Below are 19,152 nucleotides of genomic sequence, written 5' to 3' on the forward strand. Positions count from 1 at the left end.
TGAGGCACCAAGCTGGGCTTCCCTCTTGATCCACAACAGAGGCTGAGTCAGCACTTCACTGGTAAAATGAGTAGTTTCCAAGATGTGTGGATTGGCTAGAAATACTGTTCCGGTATGAACAGGGTAGAGCATTTAGGGAGCCAAACTCCCTCCCTCTTTGTAGCAGCCCTAAAAATGATCGCTGGAGGATCCTGTTGCCCACACAACCAAAAGTCAGCTGCATTTTCCTGTTAAAATACTCCCCCATCTGTCCTGAATGAGCTTTCATGCAAGGGGCCATCAAAACACCTAAGAGCACAGACACTGGGGACTTCACCGAGCCTCCTGTGACAAGGCGTCCGTCTTGCTGCCGGTGGGCACAGAAACATGCTTCCCCTGAGCCACATTCTACCTGGTTACGAGTTTGTGAGAAAGGAGACCTAGAGGGCTCAGTAACCTCTAATAACCAGGAACTGTTGACTATCTACCAAAAAGAACTCAGTAATTGTACATAATCCAGTTAGTTTGACTTTGAACCTTTAGTTATACCTTTAAGTATTCTCAGAAATGATTAGGGAACTCTGAGAAGAAACTGAGTTGAGTTACTCACAAGTAGTTAATACCAACAGGAAAAAGCCTGGGAAATTTGGGGTTACCTTTATGTTACTGAGCAGGCCTACCACCGTGCCATTCCCAGTAAATGTGTGGAAGTCATGGCACCAGGATTTCTTGAGCTCAGTTAAATACCACAATTCAGTTTTGTAAACATCAATCTTAAAGCACTTTGTTTTAATCTTTATTCTCTTGCTGATTTTAAAGATAACAATGACTAATACACTCTTATAGAAAATTGGAAAACTGAAAATTCCCCCAGAGTCTCATCCTGAGATGACAGCTACTCTCTTTGGCAAATATTACTCCAGATTTTTTTTGGCATATATTAGTAAATAAACAGGATCAAGTAGAATTCTAGTACTATATAATACATGCTATTCTGCTCTCATTCAAGTTTTGAAATGCTTCTGACAAGTATTTCAACTACCAGTTTCACCCGAGAGCTTAATGCTTTAGTTTTCAGAGATTCCACCATACAGTGGGTGGATGTGGATAACCTCTAAGATTTTCTTACTATTCAATATTAAATATTGTTCAAAGTATTCAAAGAGAAATAAAGTTAAAAAAAGGAAATGAAGAATAATGAATTTGATACAGAGGAGAAAACAATCCAAACAATCATTTCTTATCAAAATAAAAAATCCTAAATTCCAATTTCAGCAAGTATCATAAAATGGCTTTGGAATTTGGGTTTAGGAAATAACCATCTGTTTGCATCAACAATACCCAGAAAAGCAGGTCTACCATCCTCTCCAGAGAAAGCACGTAGGCAGCCATGCAGAACTCCATCCTTCCTTCTGAGTGACTGGAAGTGGTAACAGGAGCTGCTGTGTGTGGCAGAGCTGTCCGCTGGGGGTTGGGGGCCAACAGGGGACATGGGACATGGAGATTTCAGTTTTGACAACCAGTAAAGGAATACTTTGATTCAACTTCCCACAGCTTCGTTTGTAATACTTTCAAAACATCTTCCATCTATTGAAATGGAGAAATATTTTAAATTACAAATATGATTAAAATTACACATAATTATGGTTAAAATATACATCATTAAAAAAATTTCTGAGAATGTTAAACATTACACATAGATATTCAGTGTTTATGTAATGAAATTAGAGGCATAAACTAAGATTTATTTAAATAAAACACAACCATATTAACAGCAGTTCTCAACCTCTAATCTGTAGCTCTTTCATACATCCATCACCATCTTACTTATCTGGCCATGAGATGTTAACATTAAAAAATAAGGCTGTTTATACCATGAGAACTGAATTAAATGAAATATGGATTTAATTCAAAGACTTATTTCTAGTTAAACAGTTTTAGAATAAATACTGTTTTCATTTTGGCAAGAAATGTCTTCCTTATTATATTCCTGATAAAGCTTTAGTTTAAATTATACTGATTCCCAAAAAGTCAACTTTAACAACAGAAATAAAGCACTCTCTTGTTTTATTTGTGGAAGTGCTAAGATCAACACAGAGGCATTGTGAAGATTCCTTGCAGAGGAGCACCTGTTCACTAACAGGAAGTGGTTCATACAAATGTACTAGAAGTACAGAACAAAATTACCTGCTCTAGAGATTTTTCTATTTCAGCTCTGCTTTCCAGATTAAAAAGCTCTTTATCTTCTGATACAATCTGCTTTCCAGAGGACCCTAAACTGTAACTGAAGGAAAGCAGAGGACAGGGTTAATACACGAAAAGGGCACAAATGTTAAATTTATGTTACCTAATAATAGTAAAACTCTGGGAATATTACAGTAGGTAATAGTACCAAGTAAACACAAAATAACAATTTTTATTAAAAGCAACTTACATAGGAAGCTGTACTACATAAAATCACTTCTCCCCTTCACAGCCTTGTCCAGGTATGCCTATAAATTCCCAAAATTCGGTACTTCCTGATGGGAACAAACTTACTCTTTAGTAAGCTGAGAGGCGAAACATAAATGCTCGTAATTCAAAATTCCATTTTGAAGTTCAAAAAGCCATTTTTTTTGCTTTATATAACTTTGGGGATCATGTGTGCTGTCAAGTTTAACTTAATTTGTGGAGCCAACTCTTGATTACCCAGGGCAACTTAAAGAGTTATCCTCCCAGTTATGTTTTGCTTGACTCTCTGGACTTAGGAGATGCTGTGGTTTAGAAAATAACAGAAAACTGGCCAGGCAGCTGGAAGAAAACATGTCTACCACTGGACTGTTAAATAAACCAAATACATCTGTACAGTCAGGAAGAAAGTGCTGGAAGAAAGTACAGTCAGGAAGAAAGAAAGAAATCAAAAGGAAACTTGATTCTTTTGCATTACTTTAGAAGTCTTTTATCATCTGCAGCAACTTCAGTGTGTCACTTTTTTTGTCAAATAAGAACAGTCTTCTCTTGGAAGTTCTATTGACTATATTTCAAAAAAAGGACAAGGCAGGCAAAACTGCAGAGGGTTAACATTCTTTTTTAAGAAAAAATGAGATGAGGTAGAAAAATTAAATGGCATTAAGTAATTTATAAAATTGCAAATAAACAGTACAAAGGAACCACTTCTAGAACCAGCCAGGTTCCTTGGCATAAAAATTCTGCTCCAAGAGTAACTTCTACCCTAAATTTTAAAATACCTTCAATACTAAGGGCTCCCAGGGCAAAAATCTGCCACACACTTCTTTGGGCAGATGTGGGTCACTTATGAAAGTGCTGTGCAACCCCCGGATTGAGAGCTCACATCTTCTGTACTTGCTCGCTCCCTCACTGGGTTTTCACAGGTCTGGTAAAACTCTCACGGACATTAAGGGAGCCCCGCTTGGGCCTGAGTCCCCTACCCATATGTTAAAACCAAAAGAGACCTGGTCTCCCTCCACACAGACCTACATGCTTTACAATGAGCAGCACTTGCTGTACGCTATCACGTAAGAGCTGGGAAAGGCAGAGAGTTCAACATTTTGATGTAAACCTGTCTAGTTTCAAAGGAGGTGGCAAACTGCAGTTACCAAAGAATAATCAGATGAGAAGTCATAATGATAAGAAAAAGAACTGTTTTAAATTTTTAAAAATCTAAGCAATTCCACAGGAGTGACAAACATCAAGTAATAAAAGTGTAGCACTTTCTTTTCTTCTTAAATTGTTCTTCTTTCCTGAAATAAAAGGTTTCTTAGGTACTTTAAAGTGTTGAAAGTTATCTCTTTTCCAGGAGAATGAAAATATACTGAGGTCAATTGATTTACTTAATTTTGTGTTTCCTATTAAAAAAGGCTAATGAACTGGAGGCTGCTAAGATAATTGAAATTCTGTATCTGACATCTGTCATCAGCCCCTAACTCACCTTGTTTCCTGATATTTACCTTTTAGAAATCTTGGAGAGTGAAGGCACTTCCTTGCATCTCTCCTTAAAAAGCAGATGATTCTGTACTGCACTCAAGGAAAAAGTTAGACTTCATATTTCTACTTCTTCTGAACACCAAAGGGACTTCTTTCCTAACCAGTTTTGAAATCCCTATTTTTTCACGAAGTGGCTAAAAACTGTAGGAGATGGGAGGGAATAAAATAGACAATACATACTGATTCACACAATTGCTTAAAGAAAATCCTATTAAACTAAATTCAATTTTTAAGATCAACTGAGCATATTTATACTATGAAAAATATTCTCATGGTATTTGCTCCTTGAAATTTAGAATGTGTGCTTTTCCCAATAGCAAATAAATCAGGTCAAAACAAAAACATCATTCTGGCTTTATTGTCAGAAATTATTATTTTGACCAAACAGTATTGATCTAGTTCTGATGTTTTCATGCCAGATTCTCCACAGAAAGCTTTCTGAGAAATCAGTTACGAGGTAAGCACTTATATCAAACTTGCCTTTCAATGGCTTCAACACTCAGGCAGAACAGGTCCCTCTTGTAGTCTAGGTGCGTGGGGGTGCATCTGTACACATAGCCGAGACTGAGGGAGCACCCGGTGCAGTACAGAGCCTCCAGAACGCTGCAGTAAAGAACCGCCATTGCTGAGCAAAACAGAGCAGCAGGCTGTGCTGACAAAGTCCCGCTGCCAACACCCATAGACACTCAACATTTAAGTCGCTACAATACAATTCTGTGACCTTACAAAGCTATATGTATAAAGAAGGGGAAGAAAACGATAACAAAATGTTTATATTGGGAATGTAGACAGTCACCTTCAGGCTACACCACCTTATGCACCTAGGGACAAGGGATACATACAAAAGCGACAAGAAGAAAGGATATCAAAGCGGTGTTTTTTTAGAATATAAATCCTCAATTTGGTATCATGAAAAATTATCTAAATTTTGGAAGTAAGACAAAAAGATTCTACATGCCTTTTTAAGGTCCTAGTATCCAACAAGCCCACTAAGAATCACTAACACTCTGGACAGAGGGTGGCAAATTTTTCTATAATGATCCAGAGAACAAGTATCTTAGGTTTGAAGGTGATACGGTGTATGCCACAATGATTCACATCTACAACTGTAGCACAGAAGCAGCCATAGACAAAACATAATGGAATAGATGCTGTCTGTATTGCAATAAAACTGTATTTATAAAAAAAGGTATGAGGGCCATAATTTTCTCTAGTGGAAGGTAAGATTGTTTGCTTATTACTATTGATTACGGCCCAGATTCTCTAGATGATGACTTATAGAATGAAAATTGTAAAAAAGTTACAAATAATTTTAGTCTGGTAGAGATGCAAATATTTTCTGCTTGTACAAAAGATAACCCCAAAGGTTGGAGCTTTACTGTCCCATAATTAGGTGCCCAGAGAGAATATCCTTCTCTGATCAGCTTGGCCACATTCTGCCTACCTCATTAAGGAGTTAAATAAATCTTTGATGTCTGCTCAGTGTGTATTTGTTTAGTTGTCTTTTTTTTAAAATTATGCTTTAGCATTAACTCTTCTATCAACCACAGATATGTGCCACATAGGCAATTCACAGATATTTTACTTAGTAATCCAATTTTTTGAAAGAATTATTCTTTCATTCCAGTTACTTCTCAACTTAGGGTTCTGCATCTTTCAATATACTCTCCCCACCTGATGTGCCAACTTATATCTTCTTTAACCTTGGAATACAGTGTCTCCCAAATGACTTGTCAAATTAATCCTCCCAAATCTACCATTCTATAAATATCTACACTAAAATTATAGTCCTAACATACAGCAAGTTGATAACTGAAGATTTAAATCTAATAATGCTCACAATAATGTAATATACACCACAAAAGATAGCTATTATCTCAAAAGGATTGTAATTCCTATTGGTATATGAGTCACTGTAGTAACTAAATAGCTACCCCTGCTATCAAGCAAAACGGAGTCTACCAAGACTCAAACAAAGCTTTACAGATGGCATTACTGTTTACCCAGAGACACTGTGCAACATTTTTAGCTACTGCAGCAACATATGGAACAAAGAGCAAAATGGATCACTGTCTGATCAACTGCAAGCTCTTGCCAGTGACATGTTAGCTGGATAATATGCAATCAACCATTTATTAGCCTCTAGGAGCTTTTATAAGCATCTGTATGCTTTACATAAAAATATAAAAGCATCCTAGCAACCCCAGAGGGAATCCTATCCACACTACCCACAATGAACAGGAAATCTCCATACCACACATCAAACCTCATAACCATATACAATCACCAACACTGTGAACTAACATCTAATGGGATTATCATCAGCCAAGAAGGATCCTTAGATAAACCTAAAATAGAAAATACAAACACCAAAACAACAAATAATCCCATTAAAACATAGGCAGAGGACCTGAACATTTTTCCAAAGAAGACATAGAGATAACCAACAGGCACATGAAAAGATGCACCACATCGCTAATCAAGAGGAAAACGCTAATCAAAACCACAACGAGGTTATCACCTCACACCAGTAAGAATGGCCACTATCTAAAAGAGAAGAAATAACAAATGTTAGCAAGGATGTGAAGAAATGGGAATCCTCCTATACTGTTGATGGGAATGTAAACTGGTGCAGCCACTGTGGAAAGCAGTATGGAGGTTCCTCAAAAAAACTAAAAATAGAAATACCATGTGACCCAGCAATTCCACTTCTGGGAATTTACCCAAAGAAAACAAAATCACTAGTTCAAAAAGACATACGCACACCTATGTTCACTGCAGCAGTACTTACAGTGCCAAGATATGGAAGCAACCTAAGTGCCCCTCAATACGGGACCAGATGAAGAAGATGCGGTCCCTGTACACAATGGAATACTAGCCATAACAAAAGGAAATCCTACCTATCATGACGACATGGAAGGACCTAGAAGCTATCACCCTAAGCAAAATAAGTCAGACAGAGAAAGACAAATACCATACGACTTCACTTATATATAGAATCTAAAAACACAAAACAAACAAAAAAATAAATAGACTGACATAAATACTGACATAAATGCTGACAATAAACTGGTGGTTACCATAGGGAAGGGGGTTGGATGAAATAGGTGAAGGGGATAAAGAAATACAAACTTCAAATTATAAAATGAATTAGTCACAGGATTAGAAGTATATCATAGAGAATATAACAAATAATACTATATTATCTTGGAATAGTAACAGGGGTTAAGTATACCTACTGTGGCAAACATTTAGTAATGTATATAGTTATCAAATCACTATGTTGTACAACTGAAACCAATATAATACGGTATATCAACTATATTCCAATAAGTAAATAAAATACAAAATACACTGATCAATGGAGAAGACTGTTTTATCCTGAATTATCGAAATCACCCGAACACCACTGAAGAGCACACACAAACCTATCCTCACTTCCAGAGTAATCCTGAGGAGCAATGCAGAGATGTACCCACTCTTGCTGCAATGTCTTTCTGCCTTCACAGTTGGCAAGAAATTGGCCAGAATCCATCCTTACCACTGAGCAGCAGAATTGAGAAAGCAGGGCCAGAGCCCTGAGGTGATGTCAGTCAAGGAACTAGGGAGCTTGCAAGAACCTTAACAAATGACGGATGAATAGAGCAAACAGCTGCTTGAGCAGCACATCACTAAAGCCCACGAGTGCTCGCTGACCAGCTGCCGAAGGGCACAGGCAGCCCTGCAGTAGGATGGACCCACCAAAAAGCCCATGAGCATCCGAAAGCACTGCGGTATTTCCAAAGCTGCGGAACATGGGACCCCAGTGAAATTCAAGACAATGTAAGTGGTCTAAGCCATGGGTTCAGGTGATACAAAAGAAAGTACTAAATAAATAACATTGGCTCACAGATAAGAGTCAATTCCCTTTTCAATCTAGATGGTAAAAAGAAGAAAGTCTCAGTTTGGTGCTGGAAAGTGTTTAACATGAATCTCACAGTTGCAAATCTTGAAACAGTAAGAGAACAGACCCCAGGCTCAGACAGCCAGGCAACAGCATCTCAGCTAGACTCTAATAACATTTGCTTTCACTGTGATTATCTTCAGTTACCTTCTAGTTATGACAAGTGACATATTTCTGGCAATAATACAAAGATTACTTTTCAAATAAATTTCAATAAAAATCCCATCTCAATTTAATAAAAAATATTAAGTACATGATGGCACAGCTGGTACATGGACAGGGCAAAAATAGTGAAGGTGACATCAAAATGACTAGAATTGGGAGGCAGAGAAGAATGAGTTGAAAGAAGTGAGAGATACAAGCAACATCCCAGTTCTTATTACTAATGAGTCCCCAGGCCTCACTTTCTTTATCTACAAAATGAGAAATAATCTAAGGCTAGATTTTCCAAATTTTAATCACCTGCTTGCCACCAACACAATTTTTGTCACATCCACATATTACCTGTGCTATTATGAGTTTAATCCTCTTTGAGTAATTTTTCAATTGAAATATACTTTATGTGAATAGGACACCCTACCATTATTAAAAATGAAAACCCAGTGTTTCTAAATACACAATAAAAAACATATCATTATTAATTTCTGTTTAGTTGTACATGTACCACCTAAAGGTAATTGACATACATCAGTGAGGCACTTTTTGGGCAAAAATTACAGAAGGCAGAGCTGCCCATTCAGCTTGCTGGGGAGAACATTTGAGGCAGCTGGGTGGCAGGTATGCCCAGATATTGATCCTTTCAACCCTCAGAGTGGCAGCACAGGGCCTGGGATTGCTGGAGCCCCATGTTGGTCGCTTTGGGCCACAGGCAGTCTTGTCTATCTACTGCAATAGGCCATATGTATGTGTACCTGTGTGTACGTGGGCACCACGACAGGAAAACGGTAGGTAGGTGGCACTGGTCTAAGGCACTTTGACTCTGAGGTTTTATGATACAGATATTTTCTTTCTCTACTTTTCTTTTCAATTTCTCAGCACCAAGCCCAAAGACCCAAAAAGGGAGAGAGAAGAATGTGATTTTAGAAATTTAGAAATTATTCCACCTTCCAATATCTAAAGGGGACACCATCACTCAAGAATTAGTATCTTAAAATGATTGATTTTATATTGACAGCAGGAAAAGAGCTCTATCCCAAGTAATCTTACTGGTAATGGTCTTTTTAAAGATTTTTATTTGAAAAATAAACATTTTCTCTACCATACATATTCACATAGATCTAGCCTTACTCACCAACCATGTTCATTCTTACGTTTGGATAATATTTGTTCCTTATTCACAGAAACATTACAGGAAACACCTAGAAAGAAGTAACAATAATTTATTAGTATGGTTTGTTATAATACACATGCAGACATTTAGAAAACTTCTAATTCAACTTTTATTTTAGAACTCAGAGGGCCCAAAGTCACACATACAGAGTGGTTCAAAACTGAATGTTCAGGGGTCTTCTAGAAAAAGAGGGCAGAATAAGAGTAATTTCCTTCTCTTCTCTGAAAACAAAATGAGTACAATTAGAGGGGAAATTCTATCAATAGGAAAACTTGGAGTAATTAGAACCTCCAATCACAGACTACCAAGAAACCTGTCAGGTTCCGTAAATTTGGGATTAAAACCAAGCGACATGCTAAAAGCCAACGCATCTGTCTCCAGATCTCAAATGCAGAGCTCTCAGGAGCCCAGCCAGAAATCTTTTATTTAGATCATGGCTTGGAGAGGGTAACAGCTGGACCCCAGAAGCAGCAGGAAGTGTTCCAGGAGGATCCAGGTCCAGAGCTCACTGCAGGAGGGGATGAGGGTGGAGGGAGATGGAGGATGACATCAGACCTAAAGTGGCCAAAAGAGACGCGACTTCACCTCCTTCCACAGTCCACCTTCACTCGGTAAATCCCACCTCCAACTACCAGTTGCTCAAATCAGGAACTGGGGTGTCATCCTTGATTCTTTGTCTCCTCATGCTGCTCCCCCGTATCCACTTCACTGGCAAGTCCTGTCAATTCTACCTCACAAGTCTCACTCCAGTCCCCAAAACACCACCACCTCCTCTTGCCTGGACTACTGCACTAGCTCCCGACTGGCCTGTGCTTCCAGGCTTATTCTTCCCTTCGGTGCTTTTTCCAAAGAAAAATCTGGGTCATATCCCACCTCTGCTTAAACACCTCACTCACTAGAATAGATTCTGATTCCATAGAACAGCCTACAAGGCCCACAATTTTCTGGCCCCTTCCTTCCTCCCTTTTATTAATCCTCTTCTTTATTCTACTCTTCAGCCACACTATCCTCAAAGCCCTTGCACTAGCTGCTCCCTGTGCCTGGAAAAAGCAAAGAGCACAACCCCAGACCCGCAATACAGCCAAGCTACTTCCCATGTATAGACACCACAGGAAGACATTTTCCAACACTCAAACTTACTGTTTTCTTGAGGATGGAAGAGTCCACTGATTACAATTAATCAGATAAGCAACTCAAAAGTGAGAAAGCTATTTAAAAACTTTTGTTATAGTAATGGTCAAGGAGTTGAGAAGTGAGTTCATATAAACATTACATTAAGGCTCAATGAGAGGAGTAGGGAGATAGGATTAAAGATGTTGGCATGAGAGGTGAGACAGAGACCTCCTCCTAAAACCATATATAATATGAAAATATAATACAACTAATCCTGAAAGAGCAACAGGAAAGAAGGCTGCACCAGACTGCATAAACCTAGAGGAAAGAACAGACCTCACAGAACAGGGTAACATACCAAAGCCGTGACTTGGCGGGACCCAAGCCTTCCCCCCACCCCAGCTCACAGGCGGAAGAGAAACAGAGCGGGGAGGGAGTGGAAGCCTGGGACTGCTGAACACCTAGCCCTGGAGATCTTCTCTGGGAGCACAAACCTACATTGCATGGTGCTCTGATGATTAGTGGGGTTGGAAAGCTAAGACAGGCAGAATACCTGGAGAGACTAAGATTCCAGCTGCTTGTGAAAAACAAGAATTCATATCTGGCTGATATGGAGACTTCCTAAAAGTGAGAGGGCTGCTAAAGGGCAAGGATTGCACAGAGCTTACAGCTCAGGAGAAAGGACAGGTAGACAAAATTGTCCAGGTGCACTCTGCCCAGTAGGTTGGCAACTTTCACGATCTTCAGGCACTCCATCCCTCTGGCTGGCTACGCAGCTCCAAGAACCCCCACCATGATACGCAGCCTGCTGAGCCTTCTTCCCAGCCAGCCCGCACCTGGCTTGCAAACCAGCCAACCCTGCCCTGGCATCAGGCCAGCCAGAGGGGAGCACCCACTTACAGCAGCTACAAACACAAAGCACAGAGGCTTACACCTGTGTGCTCAGCCCACTGGTTCTGGCGGTGGAGACAGGCATAGGAGCTGGGAAGCAGGAAATAGCTCTTTCCTCCCCCCAGGCACCAGCACCACTCCCGTGCAATCCCCGACGTCGCTCCAGAGGCCGAGCAGCTCCAGAGAGTAGAGCTTCTGGGCACTAGAGGGCACACATACAAATAAGAGACATCAAAGGAACCTGGTTCAAAGTAATATCTCAACACCAGAAAAAGAATTGAGTGAGACTGAGGTAATAAATATTCCTGAAAGAGATTTCAAAATAAAAATCATAAACCTGCTCCTGGGGTACAGAAAAATATTCAAGAACTTGGGAATGAATTTAGGACGGAGATCCAATTGTTGAGGAACACAAATAGAGGGTATTAAAAGCAGATTAGATACAGTGAAGATGATAAAGGAAATAGAAATTAGAGAAGAATACAAAGAAGCAGAAGCACAGAGAGAAAAAAGAATCTCTAGGAATGAAAGAATACTGAGAGAACTGTTTGACGAATCCAAATGAGACAGTATTTGTATTATAGGGGTACCAGAAGAAGAAGAGAGAGAAAAAGGGATAGAAAGTGTCTTTGAAGAGGTAATTGCTGAAAACTTCCCCAATCTAGGGAAGAAGATAGTCTCTCAGGCCATGGAGGTGCACAGATTTCCCAACACAAGGCATCCAAGGAGGACAACACCAACACATACAGTAATTAAAATGGCAAAGATCAAGGATAAGGACAAACTATTAAAAGCAGCCAGGGAGAGAAATAAGATAACGTACAAAGGAAAACCCATCAGGCTATCAGCAGACTTCTCAGCAGAAAACTTACAGGCCAGAAGGGAGTGGCATGATATATTTAATGCCATGAAGCAGAAGGGCCTCGAATGAAGAATACTCTATCCAGCAAGATTATCATTTAAATTTGAAGGAGGGATTAAATTTCCAGATAAGCAAAAGCTGAGAGAATTTACCTCCCACAAACCATTTCTACAGTGTATTTTGGAGAGACCGCTATAGATGGAAGTGCTCCTAAGGTTAAATAGCTGTCACCAGAGGTAATAAAAAGGGATAGACAAAGAGTACAGAATATGATACCTAATATATAAAGAATGGAGGAGAAAGGAGGCAAAAAAAAATAAAAGGAATCTTTATATTATGTTTGTAATAGCATACTAAGTGAGTTAAATTACACTCTTAGATAGTAAGGAACTTACCCTTGAACCTTTGGTAACCACAGATCTAAAGCCTGCAATAGCAATAAATACATACCTATCAATAATTACCCTAAATGTAAATGGTCTGAATGCACCAATCAAAAGACATAGAGTCACTGAATGGATAAGAAAACAAGACCAATCTATATTCTGCCTACAAGAGACTCACTTCAAACCCAAAGACATACACAGACTAAAAATGAACAGATGGAAAAAGATATTTCATGCAACTGATAGGGAGAAAGAAGCAGGAGTTGCAGTACTGGTATCAGACAAAATAGACTTCAATACAAAGAAAGTCACAAGAGACAAAGAAGAACGTTACATAATGATAAAGGGGTCAATCCAACAAGAAGATATAACGACTATAAATATCTATGCACCCAACACAGGAACACCTACATATGTGAAACAAATACTAAGATAATTAAAAGGGATAACAGAATTCAATGCATTCATTCTAGGAGACTTTAACATTCTACTCACACCAAAGGACAGATCAACCAGACAGAAAGTAGGTAAGGAGACAGAGGCATTAAACCACACAATTGATGGACCTAACAGACATCTACAGAACTCTCAACCCAAAAGCAGCAGGATACACATTCTTCTCAAGTGCACATGGGACATTTTCAAGAATAGATCATATACTAGGCCACAAAAGGAGCCTCAGTAAATTCAAAAAGATTGAAATTGTACCAACCACCTTCTCAGACCACAAAGGTATGAAACTAGAAATAAATTACACACACACACAAAAAAAGCCCACAAACACATGGAGGCTTAACAACATGCTCCTACATAACCAATGGCTCAATGACCAAACAAAAACAGAGTTCAAGCAATATATGAAGACAAATGACAACAATAATTTAACACTGCAAAATCTGTGGGACGCAGTTAAGGCCATGCTAAGAGGGAAGTATATTGCAATACAGGCCTACCTCAGGAAAGAAAAACAATACCATATGAACAGTCTAAACTCACAATTAATGAAACTAGAAAAAGAAGAACAAATGAGGCCCAAAGCCAGTAGAAGGAGGGACATAATAAAGACTAGAGCAGAAATAAATAAAATTGAGAAGAATAAAACGATAGAAAGAATCAATGAAAGCAGGAGCTGGTTCTTCGAGAAAATAAACAAAATAGATAAACCCCTAGCCAGACTTATCAAGAAAAAAAGAGTCTACACACATAAACAGAATCAGAAATGAGAAAGGAAAAATTACTATGGACACCACAGAAATACAAAGAATTATTAGAGAATACTATGAAAAATTATATGCTAACAAACTGCATAACCCAGAAGAAATGGACAACTTTCTAGAAAAATACAACCTTCTAAGGCTGACCCAGAAAGAAACAGAAAATCTGAACAGACCAATTACTAGCAACCACATTGAATTGGTAATCAAAAAACTACCTAAGATCAAAGTCCCCATACAAGATGGCTTCACCGCTGAATTTTATCAAACATTTAGTGAAAACCTAATACCCATTCTCTTTAAAGTTTTCCAAAAAGTAAAAGAGGAGGGAATACTTTCAAACTCATTCTATGAGGCCAGCATCACCCTAATATCAAAATCAGACAAAGACACCACAAAAAAAGAAAATTAGACCAATATACCTGATGAATACAGATGCAAAAATACTCAACAAATTATTAGCAAACCGAATTCAAAAATACATTAAAAAGATCCTCCATCATGATCAAGTAGGATGTATTCCAGGGATGCAAGGATGGTACAATATTAAAAAATCCATCAGCATCATCCACCACATAAACAAACAGAAGGACAAAAACCACATGATCATCTCCATAGAGCTGAAAAAGCATTTGACAAAATTCAACATCCATTCATGATAAAAACTCTCAACAAAATGGGTACAGAGGGCAAGTACCTCAACATAATAAAGGCCATATATGACAAACTCACAGCCAATCATACTTAACAGTGAGAAGCTGAAAGCTTTTTCCTTTAAGATCGGGAATGACACAAGGATGCCCACTCTCCCCACTTTTGTTCAATATAGTTTTGGAGGTCCTCACCATAGCCATCGGACAACACAAAGAAATAAAAGGTATCCAGATTGGTAAAGAAGTTAAACTGTCACTGTTTGCAGATGACATGATACTGTACATAAAAAACCCTAAAGAATCCACTCCAAAACTACTAGATCTAATATCGGAATTCAGCAAAGTTGCAGGATACAAAATTAATACACAGAAATCTGTTGCATTCCTATACACTAACAATGAACTAGCAGAAAAGAGAAATGAGGAAAACAATTCCATTCACAATTGCATCAAAAAGAATAAAATATCTAGGAATAAACCTAACCACGGAAGTGAAAGACCTATACTCTGAAAACTACAAGACACTCTTAAGAGAAATTAAAGAGAACACTAACAAACAGAAATTCATCCCATGCTCTTGGGTAGGAAGAATTAATATTGTCAAAATGGCCATCTTGCCTAAAGCAATCTACAGATTCAATGCAATCCCTATCAAAATACCAATGGCATTCGTCAACAAACTAGAGAAAATAGTTCTAAAATTCATATGGAAACACAAAAAACCCCAAATAACCAAAGCAATCCTTAGAAGGAAGAATAAAGCTGGGGGGATTACTCTCCCCAACTTCAAGGTCTACTAAAAGTCACAGTAATCAGAACAATTTGGTACTGGCACAAGAACAGAACCATAGACCAATGGAGCAGACTAGAGAGCCCACATATAAACCCAAGCATATGTGGTCAATTAATATACAATAAAGGAGCCATGGACATACAATGGGGAAATGAAAGCCTCTTCAACAACTGGTGTTGGCAAAACTGGACAGCTACATGCAAGAGAATGATACTGGATTATTGTCTATCCACCTCCACAAAAGTAAACTCAAAATGGATCAAAGACCTGAATGTAAGTCATGAAACCATAAAACTCTTAGAAAACAACCAAGCAAAATCTCCTGAATATAAACATGAGCAACTCTGAATGCATCTCCTAGAGCAAGGGAAACAAAAACAAAAATGAACACATGGGACTACATCAAACTAAAAAGCTTCTGTACTGCAAAGGATACCATCAACAGAACGAAAAGGCATCCTACAGTATGGGAGAATATATTTGTAAATGACGTATCTGACAAGGGGTTAACATCCAAAATATATAAAGAACTCACACACCTCAACACCCAAAAAGCAAATAACCTGATTAAAAAACGGGCAGAGGATACGAATAGACAATTCTCCAAAGAAATTTAGATGGCCAACAGACACATGAAAAGATGCTCCGCATCACTAATTATCAGGGAAATGCAAATAAAAACCACAATGAGATATCACCTCACATCAGTTAGGATAGCCAGTATCAAAAAGACTAAGAACAGCAAATGCTGGCAAGGATGTGGAGAAAGGGGAACCCTCCTGCACTGCTGGTGGGAATGTAAGCTAGTTCAACCATTGTGGAAAGCAATATGGAGGTTCCTCAAAAAACTAAAAATTGAAATGAATCCGGGAATTCCATTTCTAGGAATTTACCCAAAGAATATAATTCTCAGATTCAAAAAGACATATGCACCCCTATGTTTACTGCAGCACTATTTACAATAGCCAAGATATGGAAGCAACCGAAGTGTCCATCAGTAGATGAATGGATAAAGAAGATGTGGTACATATACACAATGCAATACAATTCAGCCATACGAAAGAAACAAATCCTACCATTTGCAACAACATGGATGGAGCTGGAGGATGTTATGCTCAGTGAAATAAACCAGGCAGAGAAAGACAAGTACCAAATGATTTCCCTCATTTGTGGAGTATAACGAGGAAGCAAAACTGAAGGAATAAAACAGCAACAGACTCACAGACTCTAAGAAGGGACTAAGGGTTGCCAAGGGGGAGGTCGGGGAAGGGCAGGTGGGGAGGGAGGGAAAGGGGATTGAGGGGTATTATGATTGGCACACATGGTGTGGGGGGGATAATGGGGAAGACAGTGTAGCACAGTGAAGGCAAATAATGACTCTGTGGCATCTTACTATACTGCTGGCAGTGACTGCAGTGGGGTATGGGGGGACATGATAACATGGGTGAATGTAGTAACCACATTATTTTTTCATGTGAAACCTTCATAAGAGTGTATATCAATAATACCTTAATAAAAAAGAAAAAAAGAAAAAAAATTAAAAAGACAAAAAAAAGGCTCAGTGACCGTGCTATGGCAACAGAATGTAAATGTTATAAACCTTGACAAAGTACAAATAATTAAACTAACTCAAATTTGGTCAGGAGAGAGTGGAAGTTAATCAAAAAGTTTGTTCCTTTATCTTTCAGGAGGTGGGGTGGGGGAGATGGTAAATTGAATTAAAAACTGGTATAGAAAAACTAACCAACAGAAGTGTTTTTACATACAAAACAAAGAAAAGAGCTTGTGGCAAAAGATAGACAAGATGCTGTAAAAACAAAAAGCACAAGATTTAACATCAAACATTATTTCTTAAAAAACTGTAAACAAGGGAAACTCACCTATTTAAAAAAAAAAGCTTCTCCTACTGTATCAAAAATCTCAACCAAAATACATGCTGTTGTAATTGTGGCAACACTGAAAACAGCCTAGACCTCTTTCAATAGGGACTGGGGGAATTAACAGCATCTCCAAGACAGAAATTGCTCTAGAGGCATTTGCTACACATTCTGAGCACATGATGCATATGAACTCACTTAATCCTTCTAACTACCTATGTAAGTATCTTTCCCATTTTACGGAGAAGGAAACTAAGTCACACAGAAACTACAAAGCTCGCCCAAGGATACACAGCTATTAAGTGGCAGGCCAAGATTCAAACACAAGCAGTCCAGGGCTTCCACCATGAGGCTATACTGCCTCTCAGCAAGGGTACACCAAGCAGCTGCTAAAAATGTAAAGTATATCTATACAATAATTGGGAAAAATATTCAGAATATGTATGTGGAATAAAAAAGGATGCTTAACAGTATAAATAATATAATCTCAAGTATCTTTTAAAAGTTTACATGTTTAAATGTGCTCATATGTACATGGGGCATATCTGGAAGTGTAACTGAGAATAAAGCATTTAATTCTGCGGCTATGACAGTGTCAGGCACAGGTGGATAAATTCTTTTTACTTTTACACCCTTCTGCACTGTTTGACTTCAAAAGGTGAAAAGTGTTAATCCCAATGAATTACTATGGGAAGTATATGTTCTTAGACTTCTGTTTAAAAAGTGAAAGAGACTCAGCTAATAAACTAATGTATTTTTGGGAAAACAGCAGGTCCCAAAAGTTCCAAGTAACTAGTGGACACTGGTGTCCTCCTTTCTTCCCAATATTATGTCCCAAGAAGGAAAACATTCCACATATATCAATAAATCTGTGAATTTCTGCCATCGAAATATTTACATTATTCAGAGCATAAACTTCATCTTGAAAACCTCAACTCCAAAAATGAATAGCTATTTTTACACCACTTCAGAAAAAATACATGTGGACCACTCCCCTTAATAAATACTATGAATGCAACGATAAGATGAACAGTGGAGAAACATACAGGTTACTGGTAGAGGCATGATTAAAAGCTAGAACTCCGGCCTTTTCTTGGCAATTTTGATGGGGTTACTGGTACTTCTACTGCAGGTTTCCTTCCTTTTTAATTTATTGGACAGCATCGTATTCTGCCAGCTATGGTTGAAACACTTCAGACTGCTAAGGCAGCCGCTGATACAATACAAGCTTGGAGGAATCAATCCGGACATCCCCCTGCAGAAAGCAAGTAGCTGAAAACCTTAATTTTCTAAATAAACCATTAACAATGTTATTTACCAATTAACAGCCCGCTAACTTCTGTGGGAAGTAATAGAGGGGCTACACCCTAAATGCTTACAAATGTAGTCGGTCATTTTTTACTGAGTAGTGCTCACAACGACGCTGATTCAACTGCTGAAGTCGGGAACTCCAGAAAAGGACCCGTCACTCATGAGCCCAAGATACAGTGGTGGCCCTACTCCCCTTTTCCCGAGACAGCTCAGCCGCTCGGATTTTTCTGCTTTTAAAGACCCTAGGCAGCCCCCAAGCATCCCGTCCCCCATCAGCCCGCGGGCCGCCCAGGTGTGTCACACCAGGGGAGAAGGCGTTCCAAACCCCCAAGCCCCGCAACTGACAGCGCAGCAAGATGCAGTTGGTGTCCTCCTGGCTCGTCACCCAGCTCAGTGAGTCGCCCAGGGGCCGCCGGCAGCCGGAGCACAGAAACACCAGCGGCCTGTCCTCCTCAGCCGGCTCAGCAGCCTCCTCGCGCCGCATCTTTTCCAGGCAGGCCACCGACCCGTCCCCGCCCACGGAGCTCCACGTGCTCGCCCACTTCTGCAGTAGCTGGTGGCGGCTCGAGCCTTCCGAGAGCCGCTTGCCCAACAGCGAGGAGTCGCTCCGCTTGCCCTTGTCGCCACACGCACAGACAGTAGAGGAACAGCGTTGGCCGCAATCTGAACACCGCGCACCCGCCATTGCTTACAAATGACTCGGTCCGCTAAGCGCCACGGGAAAAACGTCCTTGCGCCTGCGCAAAGCGGAGCCGAGGTCGGGGGAGGGGAGCGGAGCCGAGGCTTGAGGGAACTGGGAAGGCGGGCAACCGGCTA

At 39.4% G+C, this 19,152-nt stretch overlaps 1 protein-coding gene across 1 annotated transcript; it reads right to left on the minus strand.

Moving 5' to 3' along the window:
- Positions 1 to 762: 762 nt before the first annotated feature.
- On the minus strand, positions 763 to 19,086 carry LOC108401568 (protein Mis18-alpha). The gene is made up of 5 exons (XM_037014847.2): positions 18,682 to 19,086; positions 9,198 to 9,264; positions 4,444 to 4,566; positions 2,167 to 2,263; positions 763 to 1,566 (listed from the first exon to the last, which is right to left on the minus strand). The coding sequence occupies exons 1-5, from the start codon at positions 19,019 to 19,021 to the stop codon at positions 1,486 to 1,488; spliced, it is 708 nt and encodes a 235-aa protein (XP_036870742.2). The 5' UTR covers positions 19,022 to 19,086; the 3' UTR covers positions 763 to 1,485.
- Positions 19,087 to 19,152: the final 66 nt, after the last annotated feature.

Source organism: Manis javanica, chromosome 3 (genome assembly GCF_040802235.1).
Source record: "Manis javanica isolate MJ-LG chromosome 3, MJ_LKY, whole genome shotgun sequence".
NCBI lineage: Eukaryota > Metazoa > Chordata > Mammalia > Pholidota > Manidae > Manis > Manis javanica.